The sequence below is a fragment of the Periplaneta americana genome, chromosome 10 (genome assembly GCF_040183065.1).
Source record: "Periplaneta americana isolate PAMFEO1 chromosome 10, P.americana_PAMFEO1_priV1, whole genome shotgun sequence".
Lineage (NCBI taxonomy): Eukaryota > Metazoa > Arthropoda > Insecta > Blattodea > Blattidae > Periplaneta > Periplaneta americana.
This window is the reverse complement of record NC_091126.1, coordinates 119,397,770-119,416,099: the sequence shown is the minus strand read 5'-3', so window position 1 is coordinate 119,416,099 and position 18,330 is coordinate 119,397,770. Positions and strand designations below refer to the sequence as shown.

At 36.7% G+C, this 18,330-nt stretch overlaps 1 protein-coding gene across 6 annotated transcripts in view; it reads left to right on the top strand.

The window, feature by feature from the left end:
- The window catches only part of LOC138707980 (F-box/LRR-repeat protein 2-like), a 1,260,080-nt gene that overhangs the window by 436,330 nt on the left and 805,420 nt on the right, over positions 1-18,330 (top strand). For 3 of the 6 annotated variants that reach the window (XM_069838068.1, XM_069838065.1, XM_069838063.1), the window contains exon 2: positions 13,864-14,027. The exons of 2 other annotated variants lie outside the window; for them this stretch is intronic. In XM_069838068.1, coding sequence (XP_069694169.1) covers positions 13,864-14,027 — 164 coding nt within the window. Of the gene's footprint in view, positions 1-13,863; positions 14,028-18,330 lie in introns of those variants that run through there. One more of the 6 variants, XM_069838067.1, reaches the window with a different exon arrangement.

Below are 18,330 nucleotides of genomic sequence, written 5' to 3'. Positions count from 1 at the left end.
CCTATAGCTCTAGAAACTTTTTTAAGGACTGAGAGAACAGAGACTGGAATTACAGTACAGAAGTTGTGGACTGAGAGTTCAGAGAATGATCTGAGAGTACAGAGAGTGAACTGAAAATACAGAGAGTGAACTGAGATTAGAGAGAGAGGACTGAGATTAGAGAGAGTGGACTGAGAGGAGATAGTGGACTGAAAGTACAAACCGTATATTCAGAGGACAGAGAGGAGCCTGGGAGTATAGATAGAGCACTGAGGGATAGGGAGTAAGCTAAGAGAACAGAGGGAACAGAGACTGAACTGAGTGACAAGAGGGTGGAAAGAAAGGATGGTGAGTAAACTGAGAGACCGGAGAGTGGACTGAGAGGACAGAGAGTAGACGGAAGGGACAGAGGGTAGACTAAGAGGACAGAGAGAGAGAGAGAGGGTAGACTGAGAGGACCGAGAGTGGACTGACAGGATAGACAGTGGACTTAAAGTACAGAGAGTGAACAGAGATTACAGAGAGTGAATTGAGAGTACAGAGAGTAGACTGAGGGGGCAGAGATTAGAAAGAGGGAATAAAGTGGACTGAGACCACAGAGAGAGGACTCAGAGAACAGTGTGTACCCTGAGAGGACAGACAGTGGACTGAGAGGATAGGGAGTGGACTGAGGGGATAGGGAATGAGCTAAGAGAACAGAGAGTGAACTGAGAGAAAAGAGAGTGAACACAGAGAAGGGTGAGTATGTTGAGAGAACAGAGAGTAGACTGAGAGGACAGTAAAGGGACAGAGAGTAGTAGAGGAAAGAAAGAGAAGAAAGGGTGGGCTGAGAGAAAAGAAAATGGAATGAGACGCCCGATAATGGACTGAGAGAACAGAGAGTGGTCAGAGATTACAGAGAGTAAATTGAGAGTACATTGTGTGGATTGGAAGTGATACAAAGAAAACTGAGAGGATGGAGTGGGCCGAGGAGAAAAAGAGTGAACTGAGAAGACGCAGATTGGACCGAGAGGAGAGAGAGAGGACTGAGGTAGAACAGAGAAAGGAAACAGAGTGGACCGATATCAAAGAGAAAGTACTGAAATTAAAGTGAGTGAGCACAGAGAGGATTGACAGGAAAGAATCCTGACACGCAGTTTCCCCAGTTCACTCTCAGTCTTCTCTCCATCCTCTCAGTTTACTCTTTGTACACTCAATCCACTCTCAGCTTTTCACCCCACTCTGTCCTTTCAGTCTACTCTCTTGCATCTGAGTCCATACTCTGTACTCTCAGACTACTCTCTGTCCTCTCGATCCACACTCTGTCTCCTCTCTGTTCTCTCAGTCCACTCTCTGTCCCTTTCCTGTTCTCTCAGATCACTCCCTGTTCACTCTCTCTTCTCTGTCCATTCTCTGTCCTATCAGTCCACTCTTTGTCTTTCAGTCCATTCTCTATCCTCTGAGTTCACTCTCTTTTCACTCTGTCCTCTGAGTCCACACTCTGTGCTCTCAGTACACTCTCTGTTCTCTCAGTCAACTCAATCCTCTGTCCACTCTCTTTTCTCTCAGTTCACTCTGTGGTCCCTCTCTATTTTCTTAGTTTCCTCGCTATCCCCTCAGTGCTCCATCAATCTCAGTCTACTCTCTGTCCACTCTCTGTCCTCTCAGACCACTTTCTGTTTTCTTAGTCCACTGTCTGTCCTCTAAGTCCACTCTCTCTAGGCCTACTCACAGTCCACTTTCTGTACTCTGAGTCCACTTTGTGCCTTTTCAGCCCTCTGCCTTACCTCCGTCCAGTCTCTCTCGTCTCAAAGTTCAGTTCATGAAGGAAAGAGAAGACTGAGAATAAAACAATGACTGAGAAGACAGAGATGACGAAATTTAGCAGAAGGTGTACAATATGTAAGGTTCTTTTTTAGATTTTCCAACAAATCCTTCATACCCACATTAGTGAATTTTCATTTTAAGTTGCTCGAACTAAGGAGATAACACGCTCAATAGGTTCAAATTATAGTCCTATATTTAAAGGAGGGGGTTCATTATGTACACAAATTTAGATTTTTTCTGCAAATCTTTATTCCTACAATAAGCAATTATATATTTTCGGGACTCGAACTCAGGAAGTAATTCCGTCATTGGGTTCATACTACAGACTGTAATTTTTCGGAAGATTTGCATTGTGTATACAAGTTCTTAGTTTTTCCTGACATTTTTTATGCCTCTAATAAAGAATTATAAATTTTCGGGGCTCGAACTCAGAGAATAATACCGTCATTGGTTTCAAACTACAGACTGTAATTTGGCGGAAGACGTGCATTGTGTATACAAGTTTTAAAAATTTCCTGCAATTTTTATGCCTCTAATAAAGAATTATAATTTTTCGGGACTCAAACCCACGAAATAATGCCGTCACTGGGTCGAAACTACAGATTGTAATTAGGCGGAAGTCGAGCAGTGTGTATACAAGTTTTTAGATTTTTCCTGGCTTTTTTATGCCATTAATAAATAATTATAACCTACACTTTCGGTGTTCGAACTCAGAAAATATTGCTGTCACTTTGTGCAAACTAGAGACTGTAATTCGGCGGATGATGTGCGTTGTCTATACAAGCTTAAGATTTTTCCTGCAATTATTTATACTTCTAATAAAGAATTAAAAATTTTCGGGGCTCAAACCCAGGAAATAATGCCGTCACTGGATCCAAACTACAGACAGTAATTTGGCGGAAGTCGATCAGTGTGTATACAAGTTTTTACATTTTTCCTGGAATTTTTTATGCTTGTAATAAACAAATATACATTTTCGGCGTTCGAACTCAGAAAATATTTCTGTCAGTTTGTCCAAACTAGAGACTGTAATTTGGCGGATGTTGTGCATTGTTTATGCAAGTATTTACATTTTTCCTGCAATTTTTTATGCCTCTAAGAAAGAATTATACTTTTTCGGCGCTCGAACTCAGGAAATAATGCCGTCACTGAGTCCAAACTACAGAGTATAATTTTGCGGAAGTGGAGCATTGCGTGTACATGTTTTTGGACTTTTCTTGTAATTTTTATACCTATAATGATTGATTATATATTTTCGGGGCTCGAACTCGGCCTTAATTGGTTCGTATGTTGGCGGTTCCATAGATGAACCGCCCTTATTACAAACACTTTGTAATAAGACAGACAGCAGAGTTTTACATTCTTTGCGCGTCTTGTACTCTGTGCTCGACCTGCATTGGGTTTTTATCGAGAGGAAGATTGGCATAAGTAACAATTTTCGTTACAGTGAAGGCAGATGAGTTATGGTTGGTAGCGCAAAAAGCGCAAGAAATATGTTGGCACTCCTTCATATGTTAAAGCATTGGGGGACAAGTAGGCCTACTGCAGTTGAGCCGAATATTCTATAACACTCAAGAGTATTAAGCAACATGTTTTAAACATTTCTGTACAAAATAGATTCATTGTTTTTGTAAAGTCCTGGTAGCTCTTATTGTTGAATAAAACACACGTGGACTGTAGAATAATGTGCTTTATTGTCCTTGATGTTCTAGCCACAACAGCTTACCATCATCATGTTTGTAGACGCCCCCGTAATGGAGGATTACCAACCCTGAGGTACCAAACTTGGCGAAGTGCCAACCTTTGAAGTCCCAAACATACCGCCCACCTTAAATGTATAACATTTAACACAAAATAGTTACACAAATTGTTACTGAAAATCACTGAAAGTCTGACGGCCTTTGGAACATTGCAAAATTAACATGAATTAACATTTGGCAACAAACATAATTTACTAATGGGCCGTTTGAATGTTCCATATTTAGTTCGAATGACTGCTATCCTAATCAGTCCATCCCTTCCTGGGTTCACTTCTTGAATCACTGCTAGCTTCCACTGCATTGGTGGAAGGTTTTCTTCTTTCAGTAACATTACTGCACCTGGTTGGATGTGTTGCCTTCCTTCGTACACCACTTGGATCGCTGATGCAAGCCATTTAGATAGTCACATGACCATCTCCTCCAGAAGTCTTGATGCATCCTCTGGATGTGTTCCCAACGAGACAGGTAATTGATTGGTGACGAGAATAAGTCTGATTTAGGATAGGACGTTAAAGGAGTACCTATAAGAAAATGACCTGGACTAAGGTAAGAAGGATCATCAGGATCATTTGATATGGACGTGATAGGTGTTGAATTGAGAACTTCTTCAACTTGACATATTAAAGTGTGCAACTCGTCGTATGTCAAGCAGTTTGCTCCGATGACACGTCTAAAGTGATGTTTCATGGATTTGACTCCGGCCTCCCAGAGTCCCCCTAAATGTGGAGAGTTGGGTGGAATGAAGTGCCAGTTGACTTCTTCCTTAGTAGCAAACTCTTCCAACGCCTTGCTCCCTTCTCTAGACTTCAATAATTGATGTAACTCTCGTAGTTTGTTCTTGGCTCCTACGAAGTTAGTACCGTTATTACTGTATATGTTTGCACATTTCCCTCGTCTAGCTGTGAATCGTCGTAAGGCGGCGAGAAATGCTTCTGTCGTCAAGTCTCTGACGAGCTCTAAATGTATTGCCTTCGTACTAAGGCATACGAACAATGCGATATAGCATTTAACCTTGACCTTGCTTCTTGTTGAACCATGTTTTATAAAATAAGGTCCCGCATAATCCACTCCAGAATTTATGAACGGTCGAGAAGCTGTCACCCGTGGAATAGGTAGCTGTCCCATAAGTTGTTTGGATGTGCTGGCCCTTTGTTTGAAGCATGGTAGACATTTATGAATAATGGGTCTTACCACACGTCGAATGTTTATAATCCAATATCTTTGCCTTAAAGATGCTATTAAAAGCTGTGAACCCGCATGTAGTAGTCTTAAATGTTCTGCTTCTACTATCAGCTTTGTTATGTTTTGCTTTGGTGGAAGAATAACTTGATGCTTATGTTCATAAGACTTAGAAGAATTATTCAGTCTTCCGCCCACCCTGAGAATGTTTTCAGAATCCAAGAATGGATTCAGATCCTTCAGTTTACTCTTCATTGACACTGTGGAAAGAGTATTTAAATCCTTGACTTCCGTCGAGTATTCTTGAAGTTGTGCTTGTTTGATACATGACACCAGTGCGTACCGCAATTCTTCTTTTGTCAATGTACCAGTTCTCTTCTTTCCTCCTCTTCTACAATTGTGAACAAATCTGAGACAATACGAGAGTATCCGTTGTAGTGTGTGTAGTGAAGAGAATCTTGCTCTGTGTTGTCTCTTGCACTGCTTAGTAGAGTTCGTTGTCCTGGCATTGTTGTGAGGGCTGTTTGCAGCTCACTGAGAAGATCATCCATGTAGAAATCTCGTTGCAGAGCTCTTGAAGCTAATGGATATATTCGTGATACTTCTTCAGCCGGCATTTGTAAGCATTGAGTAGCTTCAAATGGTGCTGATGATGTGACCTCCGTTGTCTTACTTGATGCGTCAAACACTATAGTTTCTCGTTCTTCTCTCGAGTTCTTCAAAACTGCATGATGTGGAAGGTACCAACTTGCATTGTGTTCTTCCTCTTTCCTTGTATGTATTTCTCTCATGTGTCTTAACTGCTCATAGTCTGTCATGAATTTACAGTATTCTTCTTGAAGTAGCGATTGCCCTTGGAAACGTCGCTCCATCTGTTGCAATCTATTATATGCCTCTTGAAAAGATTCTCCTAACTGCTGATGGTCTGGACGTCGTGGAACTCGTACCACAACTCTTCCAGTTTGATCTCTTGTTGTCGTTGCTACAAAATAATTTTCACATTCTTCTTCTACTGTTCTTGTTCTCTCTGGAATATCTTCTAATTCCCAGAAACGCTGTAGTTGTTGTTCTAAGCTGTCTCTGTTACAAGTAAGAAGTTATGTTACTGCTATAGTCGAAATAACATCTGCTGTCGTTGCTTGAATCTTACCAGATAATGTCCACCCTAGTTTTGTGTTGTGCATGGATAGCGAGTCGTTTACGTCCACCCATGCTTCTGGTCGCAATATTCGGTAGAATAGTTCAGCTCCTATCTTCCCTGGTTTGTCGAAAGTAGGATCCGCTACTTTCATTCCAGATGGAATATCTTCCTTCTTGTATTTTACGTAGACTGCAGGCATCTTCCCCGTGATCTTAGAAATCACTGAGAACTTTGTATCAGCTGTGAAATTTCCATCTGTTGTTGATAACTGAGTATACACCGAATGCGTAGTTTTTAATGGTGTTCCATTTATTCCTTGTGTAGGAATTCTTTCCACTGACTTTCGTAATCTCAATCTCTGTGCTAATTCTTCAGTCATAAAATTGCATTGTGAACCACTATCAAGAACACATCCACATTGTTGTAAGTCTCCTTGCGCATTCTTCACCATTACGATGGCTGTCGACAACAATACATGTGACCTTACTTCATTGTTGATGCTGTGACATGTCTGTTGTGTAGTCACGGAATCCCTTTCTTGTGTCTCTGCTGTCTGGTTTGGATGTAGGAGTGTATGGTGCTTCGCTCCACACCATTTACAGGTCCCGGCTCGACAATCTTTCACTAAATATTGGCTTCGCAAACAGTTCCAACAGAGTCTGTGCTTGAGAACGCAGTTCTTCTTCTCTTGCATACTGCTACATGAAAAAGCTTGACAATTGTACAGAGAATGTAACTGGTTACAATAATAACATCTAGGTTGTGTCATTATCAATGCTTTACTCGCTTGCTTTCCTCTATCTAACTTTACTCTGTTTTCAGGTATCGAAGTCGTACCCTTTATTGTTTCTAATGCCTGAGATTTATGTTCAAGAAAATCCAATAACTCCTTGAGTGTTGACGTGTTTCGATCTGCGCAGCTTAATTCCCATTCGCTTCTACTCTGAGTGTCTATTTTCTCCAGTATCAATTGTAACAATAGTACTTCATGTAATGGAACCTCTAAAGATAGTGCTTCTATGACATTCATATTGCTCTTTACTTGGCCCACTAATGACCGTAAATCTCCGTGTGATTCCTTGCTGATTGTTGGAAGTGACAAGATTGCTGTCGCATGTTTCGACGCAATAAGTTTTTCATTGCTGTATCTCTGATAAACCATGTCCCAAGCAATTCTAAAATTTGCATCACATATTGTTAGATTTTCTACTAGTTTGTGTGGTTCTCCCTTTAGAGCAGATAATAAATAATGCATTTTTTGAGCTTCTGCTAAATCACTATTTTTTACTATTAGACTGCTAAACGTATCCCTAAAGTTGAGCCAAGTGCTATAGTCTCCATTGAAACTAGGCAGACTAATAATCGACATCTTTATTTTCCCTTCAACAATGGGTTGATTACTCTCTTGTGCAACATTATTACTGCTTTCCATTATTGTTAAAAATCTTGATTTTACTCTATCAAACTGCTCTTCAAATTCTATCCTGTCCTCTGAATGAACTTCGTCTGCTATCATTTCTAATTGAACTTGACTTTCTTCATATTTCATTTGTATGCTTTCTAGTCTCTTATATTTTACCTTGATCAAACCCGGTTCTGTTACTTCACGAACCCTTCCAAGAAATGTTTCAAGTCTGGTTAAACTAGCCTTAGCTAAACCTCTCTGATGTATAAGTATCTTTGAATCACTCATGTTGTAATTTATTTTCCTACCTTGTTGATGACAATAGTTTGAATCTTATTGCCAAGCTGATAGTTAGAAATACTGGCCTCAATTGTTTCCTTGGTCAACGACCTTCTGTTGACCTGGACGTCTTGATGGAACTGGATTGCAGCCCTTGGAGTTCAGTGCAAGGCCCCTAGGTGGAAATACTGGATTGTAGCTTCTGTAGCTTGGTGCAAGGAGTTGACTGTCAATCCGCTAGATGACTCTCACAGAACTTGCCTTTCTTGTACAATTCTCAGCATTCATCCTTAGCCATCTTGGATTTTGATCACAAATACACTTTTATGTTTCACTGATATTTGCACTGTTACCTGTGTTTCCATTGTCACTAATACTTATCCGGCCCGAAGGACCAAATGTAAACTCCTGGTAGCTCTTATTGTTGAATAAAACACACGTGGACTGTAGAATAATGTGCTTTATCGTCCTTGATGTTCTAGCCGCAACAGCTGACCATCATCATGTTTGTAGACGCCCCCCTAATGGGGGATTACCAACCCTGAGGTACCAAACTTGGCGAAGTGCCAACCTTTGAAGTCCCAAACAGTTTTATTTTTATGTAGGTTTCAAATGCCTTTAATGCTCTAAAAGTTTGTCTTTGGTTCGATTAGCTAGGTATACACTCCAACTCATTCGAATACCTTCCTCCCCAGGACGACATGTGGAGTGGGATATCTAGACATATTGCTAACATAAAATCCCACAGAATTCACGTCCACATTATTCCATAGGACAAAAGTTTTGCGAGCCAGTGTACTATTAAGGAATGTATTAACGTTTTTGAGGAAAATCTACATTTTTTAACCAACCTTTTTAAGATATTTATCAGACAACATATGAAAGTAGACTAACATAATCATATATCAGAAACTTCAATTTCACTTTTTGATTCCTTAAAAAAAATGATTAATTAAAATTATTCTATTTATTCAAAATGCCATATATTTTCTAAAAATTATTCAATTTTGCAATTTCTTTCAGTGAGTTATTGCTGTTTATGCGTACAATGCTCTGTACTAGGATTTTGCAGCTAACATTATTACAAAGAAAATTTTAGTCATAAAAACGCCATTTCGAACGTTAATACATACCTTAATAGTAGAATATAACGCAGCACATTGACGTCGTTGTTTACATTCACATTATCACTGTCTACTACGTTCAAGAAACTCTATAGTCAAGTTGTGCGTACATTGGTTGCTTAAGTGTCTCGGATCCTAATCCTAGTAATAACTAATAAACTGGTTGTAATGTATTGGGAACCCCATAACAGAAAAAGGAAATAAACATACTGTATTCAATATATAGGTCTATTTTGTACATACAAAGGAACAACAAACAGCCTGTTATATATGATACTTGCTTGTGCCAGCAGTGTTTCGTGGTAGTGCACGGATAGTAAGAAATCAGATGCCATTGTCGTAGGTTCTGCAGTGAAATAGTGACAATGGATCCAGAAGATAGTGATAGTGGCCCTAGTAGGTCCTATTCTAAAAAAAAAAATCTACATCCTTTGTACCTAAATATACAGGACGGAAACAAAATTGCAGAAAATTATGGTAAACAATTTCTTAATTTAAAGCTTGGTTTTGCTCTGATAAAACAAACTGTAAAAGGGCTAGATAGGTTTTCGGCTCTTCTGTTCTTATTGTTGTTGATCTTTCTTAGCATCCTCCCAAGGTAAGGGGACAACAAACTGTTAAAGAATCATATTAGCCTACCTATTTAAAAATACTAACATATTAAATTAAATTAGTCTAAAATAAAGGTTGTTTTGCATCATATACAGTCCTTTCAGATATGAAACAATTATTTTCTTATGGCCTTTTACATAATAACTATCATGAAACTGCATTTACAAATAATTATTGCGTAATTGTGAATCGTTGAAATCCGGTGGAATGAATTAGTAAGTACTATTTTCTTATCGATAGACTTTTGACAATTCCTTTAAATAAACACAATTATGATAAAGAAAATAATTACATAATTTTTCTTGCTCAAGAAAATGGCTTTCGTAAACACGTAATAGACGCTCTCCTTAAAAAAAACGTAAAAAGAAATTGTGTAAAACTTCATATAATTCTCTTGCTTCTGAAACTCCAAAAACTAAAAAATCGTGGACAAGTATGACTTATTTCAGACCAATCTCTAACAAACTAGGTAACTTTAAAGAAAAAAGATTATATAAATATTGCCTTCTCTACTAATGATAAATTAAACAACATTATACCAAATAAACTTCAAAATGAAGATCGTCTCAAATATAGCGGTGTATATATGCTGCACTGCAAAGATTTCCCTAATAAATACATCGGCCAAACCCGTAAAAATTATAGAACCAGATTTAAAGAACATATTTCTGATTATAAATACAATAGACAAAAGTCAAAATTTGCCATACACTTAATAGAACAAGGGCAGAACCAAATGATATAAAAAGCACATTACAGATCATTCAACCTATGAACAACAATCCAAGAATTCATACCGCCGAGGAATACCATATAGCACAAGCGATCAAAAAAGATGTAGTACTATTAAACGAACAATTACCGAACTTACATAGCCCACTCTACAATCTAAAATCTCCTAGCAGACGTAACTTCCGATATGCTGATACTTCTTCCCCCTCCAATTTTCAAGCTGGTATTACTTAATCATTCTGTAAACGTAACGCCCTACCGCACTCGTGGCTCATCCGACTTCAATACAGGACACACCTCTGCTATACCGTAAATAAAGATTTTCAGATAAACAGCCCCCCTTCTTGACATAATTAGATAACGTAATCAAAATTGTTTTGTAAAATTGTTTTTATAACGTTAATACAATATAATTTTCGCGTAGTTTCAGACCACAGGACCACTCCTGGGCGCTGCGTAAATCAAAGCATGATGCTGCATATTCATTCCACCGGATTTCAACGATTCACAATTACGCAATAATGATTTGTAAATGCAGTTTCATGATAGTTATTATGTAAAAGGTCATAAGAAAATAATTGTTTCATACCTGAAAGGATTGTATATGGTGCGAAGCAAACTTTATTTTAGTGTAATTTAATTTAATGTGTTGGTATTTTTAAATAGGTATATTCATTAACGTTTTATCTCATATTTTTTTATTTTTTATTTTAATACAATATGGTCAATGTAACCCAATGCACATTAGTATAACAGTTCAGTAGAGGTAATAGTGATCTGAAGATGATTTACAAAACCGAAAACGTTTATCAAGTATAAAGAAATATAAATATCACATTATTATATAAGATAAGTTTATGACGGACTTTAAGAAAATACTGTTGAATCAATAGAACATGCTAAATACATGGAACAACATGTAGTTTGTAGAAGTATACAGTGCGGATACAAACAGGAATAAGTTATTCCATACTATAAAAACATGGTTATTACCGTTAATTGTGTTCAAATTTGTGAATGCACACATTATTTATCATACCAATATAAGAATTGGTTTGGAATAATAAGTATCAATTAAGTACAATAGCTAAGGCTAAAATATAATTTGTTTAAATTATAAGTTAAAGTACAAAGGCGTGACTACAAGCTTGTTAATATAAAATTCTTCCGGAGTAAGGAATGTCAGGCCTCGAAGTTCACCATGGCCGAGTTTTACCGCAACACGAGTGAATAAAGTTAGATCAGTTATGATATTTTCTTTAATCTATCTCAAAATTAACGGTTGTTGAAATTGTTAACTTACGTGGTGTTGGTGTTTGTAGGAGTAGATGCGTGCGTGTTAGCTGCTCGACAATGACTGAATCTCGAGTTGTGCTCACATGATGTATGTATATGCTAATGAACGTCGAACGGTACCGGAAGAGTAGGGTTGGTGCATGTACTTGTGGGGATTGTTTTGCAGTTATAAATTTAAATTAATCGTATAAAGAACTTGTAGTGTTGCTAATTTGTTCATTTAAAATTGAGATGATTTGATTAAATATTTTAGAAATATTTTAAAATATTTCAGAAATATCGATTAAACTGTTATTGTTAATGATTTTTACTATTTGAAGAGCATCTTTGATGTTCGTTAGCACATGGCCTTCTTCGATAAGGTGGGTGGCATAATGTAGATAATTCTAACTTCAAATAATGCTATTTCTTCTGACGAAGTAGAGAACAGGATATCTCAGAAACCTGTAGGCGTTCCTACTGTCTTTTAAAATAAGGTCTCAGTTTTGATAATTCTTGTGTACGAGATATTTCGTTAAGGTATGATTGACAATTGTGTGGGTTGACATCAGATGTTTGTGGCCCGGTCCCCTATGGGTATTTACAAAGGCATATTAACTATTCATTCAAACTACATTTATGGCAGTTGAGTATAGGCCTAGCTTGCGTTTTCACGATAGTTGTGAATTACATTTCACTAGCATTATCAGCTATATTCCTACAAGATATGAAGAGCTCAAATGAAAAACAAGTTATATCCCCAGAAACGTTTTCTCAGAAATGAGCAAAATGTTCCACGCAGTATATTTACAGTGTATTTTATAATTCTTTTTCATCATCCAATTCCTTCTATAGTAACAAGATTTTAGAACAAATATTGGTCTTCAATATTCTTCCTTAGTCAAATTATTTAAATTTAAATAGTAGATATAATTTGATTTGCACAGATATGCGTGAATAACTTGTGCATTTCATCGTGATGTGAATGAACTTACTGGTACTGTAAAATATTGCACAAAGAATGAGGTTATCTGTTCAAATTATACATATTATTATTTTCATAATATTGTACAAAATTACTGAAAAATTATAAAATGTTTTAAAGATCGCCTACTGAAATTTTCACGTGAATGAAAACCTGATTTTATGATTAGCATTGAAAATTGTACACATAGTCATCATTGCAAATTATACACATTATTTTCATAAAATAAACAATTACTGAAAAATATAACATTTTTAAGATTTCCTGCTGAAATTTTCAGCAGAATACAGGCATAATTTTGGAGATATTTTTAAAATGTGTAACAAAGAAAGTCCTTTCCAGACTTTAACCAACATTTTGTTCTTTTGGAGAATTTCTACACATGCTCTACAGGAGGTTCAAGATCAACACAATTACAGTTCTCATTGGGTTCGTCTTAGTCTTTCCTAGCAGCTGACGTTGACTGTAATTCCTTGTAGAAGGTCAGTCTAGGATCTTCTCTAAAATTCAGTCCACTTCTTGCAAGAAGATTATTAATATCCCTTATCTTCAGTGCAGATATCAGCCTCGAAGTATATGTTGCTGCAGGCGGGCGCTGCAAATGATCACATCCTTTCTTAAATAGTGAAACAGGAGAGCCACTGTTACTGAAGAAAAGCGGCTATTGATATTTTTCTGTACTGTTTCTCTGTTTGCTGTTAAAGAAGAAAATGGATCACCATACCTAGCTTTCTTTCTTCTTTGCCTGTCTGTTTCATTACGTTTCCTCTCTCTGGTACCCACGACATGCTAACATGTCGTTGTTGTTAATAATAATAATAATAATAATAATAATAATAATAGGCCTAATAATAATAATAATAATAATGTGGCGAGACAGCCCATTAATGACCAATGGCCAAATAGACGGCTGCTGACCTCACGTCCACATGCCTCAGCAGGGATGAACGATCATCCAACCGAAAGGGAGATAAAATGTGGTTAGGTCGATGATCCCCTTCAGCCGGTCGTTAATAGAAATATTACTTTCGAAACTTTTGCTTCCGTATTCGAATAGTTTTCAATATAGTATATCGAAAATTGCATGGAAACAAGAATAGGCGGAATCGTATTCAACACGGTAAACGTATTCAAATCGATTTGACTACTCCATGACAACGTACTATCTGAACACTTATGGGTGAGTCTGAGTGCGCTCAGTAGAGGTACATGACGTCTTGGGTTCTGTTTCGTAACATCTGAGGAGTACTCGCGAGTAGGATTTGAAGACTACTCTGTTAGGGTAAAACTCAATATGAATTTAAAGAAAAGTTTCGACGGCCCTAAATGTAAACGAAGAGACGTTTTATAATAATTGAGTGCACATCATACAACACAAGCAATTACGGGAGAATGAAGTTCGGTGGCCTATGATTGAAGATTCTTCACCCGACTTTATGTATGGCTGGGTCTTGTGAATTCTATTAACAGAATGCAATAATTTTCAAAAATAAATGGCTATTTAATATAATGTAAAGATAACAAAATTGACACATTTTGAAAAGTGTTAACGCCACCGTGTGGGCTCTCCTGTGTCTCTTTTATAGCTAGCACCGTGCTGGAGGAAATGCTGGAAGTAGTCAGTGAGCGCCGGGCACTCCACAGGAAGCACCTCCATGTACTCCTGCAAGAGCAGATCCAGAACCTCAATCTGTCATTTGGCATGGGCGATTCTTATCACGGATTTGAGTTTATGAAGCAACGGTGCAAGGTAACAGAATTAAAAGTATTGTATGCAATTATTCCCGTGCAGGTTATTTCAGTACCCTCTCATGAGAAAAAGGAGTAGATTTCCATTGCAGTTAGAAACACTTACTTTGTTACAAACTGACAATGCACCACATTTATTTTTACAGAATAGAAAAAAATGTAACGTACCACGCAATTAGGTTTGTTGCCATACAGACATTTAAGTTTAATATTGCTCTAATGGCCTGTTTCTGGAACGTTAGCTTTCTATTGGATTGTGGTATTTGTTCGGTAAGTGTTTCTGAAAAATATCAGTGATTGATTATATAAATCTTCCCATAATTTATCTAGAAATAAATGCCCAGATAACTCAGTATGTAATCGATACACATTGAATATGACCACTGAATAAACAGCTGATACCAGAGTCAGAAAATAATTATGTCATTCAAATTCACGATACCCAAGGAATTGTACCTTCAGGGTTGCAATACACACTTCAGTTAATGAGTAAAATCAAATGTTTAATGTTTACATTTGACTAAGACAGTAATAAAGTAAAATTAATTATAAAGTTAGTAATATTAATGAATAATGTACGATAAAAGTCAGTTCACGCTTTACCTAAGTCCCACATTTAGATATATGTAAAAATCAATATTCCTCTGAAAACTCTGTCGAATTGGCATTAATTTTCAAGATTTACTTTCAGCTTTTGGTTTTCCCTTCTCGTCCCTTTGTCTATACTCGTAATTTGTCACTTAAGGGGCTGTGACTCCAAAGGATTCCGTAGCCTATTAGATAACGTGTAAGATACGTAATCGTGAGGTTAGTGGACCAGCACACATTTTTCCTCCAGTTCTTTTCTTTCACTGTATCACTGTATTCTTTTGTATTTTTGTTGTCTCTTTATTTCTATAGGGTATTTCTATTAGCATCGTCATATCTTGGGAAGATTATATCTTGTTGGTAAATATAAACTTAAACGGGATGAATAGAAGACAACGTTATCCTAATAAGGGTTCTCGAAAAATAAGGGTCATTCCATAACAAATCAACAAGGCACTCAACCCGACCGACTCAGATTTCTTTCAAATTTTGAGGGTTTGTTTTACCTGCCGCGCTAACTAAAACTGCCGAGTTTCATATGTCCTGTGCTTTTCGTTTTCTGTCAGTGGCGTTTCCAACATGAAGAAAAATCATATTTTTGTAAGCACGCCGCTTCAATTAAAATTATATATCTCAACAACGTCTCCAGATAAATTTACAAAAATTGGGTGATACATTCTTAATATGTGATAGTTTTTATTGCTTATATTATTTTCTGCATGCATTCAATTACACTAAAAGAAGATGGTGAAACAATTTTCATATATTCATATTTAAAAATGCAGGGGTTCTATTTTAATGAAAAAAATATATAGTACACCTCAATTAGTGATATAATGAACTGATAAGTTTCAACTTGGAATCATCATAGGTTACAAAGATAAAAATTATTATGTCACAGCAAGCGTAAGCTAACCGTATAAGTCGCGATAATTATGTCCCACATATTCGTTGTATTTAATTATATTTGATCATATTCTTGAATGGCACTATGTAATTTAACATGTAGTACATAATTCGAATTTTTTAAATTATTACCTGAAATAAATTATTGTCACATGGATTTTGTTAAACCTGAAGTTCTGTAAGAAATGCTTACCTTTCATTGCTGAGATGAAATAGCCTGATCATCTTTCCAGACAGGATGCTGCGTTGTTTCAGCTGCATTTTAAAACTGCTTAGCAAGTATAATACCCATCCTAAACAGCAGGACTGTATGAAACTTGTGTTCCAGGCACTGCGGTGGATTTTGCAAATCGAAGAGCAAGCATTTTTTCCTCTTCAGTATAGCCTTTTTTAGTCGCATAAACGGTATTAATGTTTGGGAGATGACCCCTTGTCCAGTCGTACAATTCCCTAGGTGTAGTTATTTGTTTATCGGATGGTCTCTGCAAACTAGCACAAGCCGAAAACCTTTTTAAGTGTCCCGCCTACAACGTCGTAAATCTTTTTTCCATGCGATATGCAAAAATAATGCAATTCTGTTGGAAATCCAAAATATTCTCCATGTAATGTGAGGTTCAGGAAATTTTTTCCTATTTTTATACTGAGCAGAGAATCCATCGGAGAAACATATAATTTTTGTGGTGAATTACAGATGTTTGTTTTAATGACTCCATTAGATATTTTTGAAACAGATGTACAGCTGTAGTGTCATATTTCGGGCAGTGTGAAATTATTACCAGATTTTTAATAGAGACTGTATCGGATGACGATTCGTTATAATATATTACGAAAGTATGAATGGTTGTCTGCACATTAGTCCTGTGATACGATTGAATTTCATCTTGGATTACGAAATAATAGTTTTCAGCGAAGTCGTATAACACAATAAGCAGGCATGGCTGTAGAAATGATTTCATATCACGTAGAAACTTACTTTGTCCAGATGATATAAATGAGTGAGTCAGTAAATCACCAAGTTTCTCCAAGAGACAGTCGAAAAATTTGTCTGTGGGTTTCATTATAGTCTCAAGCGTTGATCGGTCAGTCGTCATCCACTGCTTGTAGGTCACTGGTTCACTGAAGTTTTATACGAAACATTTCTCTAAACCCTCTCTTATTTTGAATGGTTCAGGACATTCTGTACATTTTCTGAACAAGCAATTTATATGAGGAGGATTGCACACCATAGTAGCCAAGAAATGTTAAGTTCAAAAGTATAAAGAAAAATTTTCTTGAAATCCACGTAGACCTGAAACTTTAATAAATTGCTTCCGGCATAAGTTTTACATTCTGATAAGGACACAAACACAGACAGTGTAGTCCACTAACTCCAGCTAGAATACAATTTCTTGGTCAGGGTTAGAATTTTTAAACACTGCATATAATTAATTTCTGCTCATGTGATTTACTCCCTGATTCTTTAATCACAACAAATATTTCTTACCAGGCATCATTCTGCTTATCTCGTCAGAACAACAGAATTCTTTAACTTTACCGGCAACAGCCGCGAGCAAGGGTTTTCCAGGTTTCGGATTTGGTGAACACAAAATTCCCTTTCCCTTTCCCAGGACTTTGGCTTTCCGAATTATGTATTCGAAAGCTGAAAGAAACTCTTTTTTATATTATTTACGCTCCAGCTTTTAGGTAGTAGTGTTAAAATGGTGATTTTCTCACGTTTACCTGAATTTTGAAAATTTTCCTGCAACTGAGACAAAATTTCAGAATCAGAAGGGTCCTGGTTCCTCGGCATCTTTAATATCGAAGACTTTGTCTTTTACAATATTTTCAAATTTCTGTCTCTTATATTTCTCTTGTTGAAGCCTTTCTTGTTTCATAAGGAACACACATTGGTCAAAAAGACTTGTATTTAATGAACCTACCTTTGCTGTAGAGTCGACGTATTCTTCATTATTAGAGTCATTCTGAGGATTCTGCGTAATAGCATTATATTATATTTTTATTTCTTTGCGACACATAGCGCACACCTTTTGTTCCTGTTTTAAATCAGGAAATACATTAAGCATCCACGATATAACACTTCTTAAATTTTTCCTCTAATTACAATGCCTTGATTTCTCGAAGGGATTGCAGCAACCATAGACCTATAACTTAACACGCGACTCCATTACATCGCACAAAACTACCACATACTACGAAAACTAACGACACTGCACTTGAAACAGATTGCACGTTTTGTATAAATTGAAGACTGTATAAACTGCCAGTCATGACGGCCTGACAGATCGATGACGCTGCTTATCAGACAAGTACGAACTCGCGCGCATGCAGTGTTGGTGTAAGACGGGTTTAAGTGCTACAAACCAATACATTGATATATTTTTTTACTGATATTCCTGAAACGTTTCCAAAATGAAACTTACACCAAGCGGAGAATACTCTCATCTCTATAACATACATTTTTCGCGAAATAATTTATGTCTCGCATTTATAGATGTTTAATGTTAAAATGTGTTTCACGTGACCATTCAATAAAGAATTCATTACTTTGATGCAAATCTATTTTTATTGAAACGTATGATCCCTTAGCTTTAAAATAAGCCCAAGTTTAAGATTCTACCTCAATTAGAAGAGACGTTATAAATTATTTTTATTGACATAGTATGCGACATTTTTTAATTTTTTCTCGTATTGACAGAATTGCTGTATGGATATCGTGCATTATTGAGGGCTAAAATTTTACATAATTACTTAACTTAAGGTTATTTACCATCCCACCAAATTTAATGAAAATCTGAGGTGGTCGGGTTGAA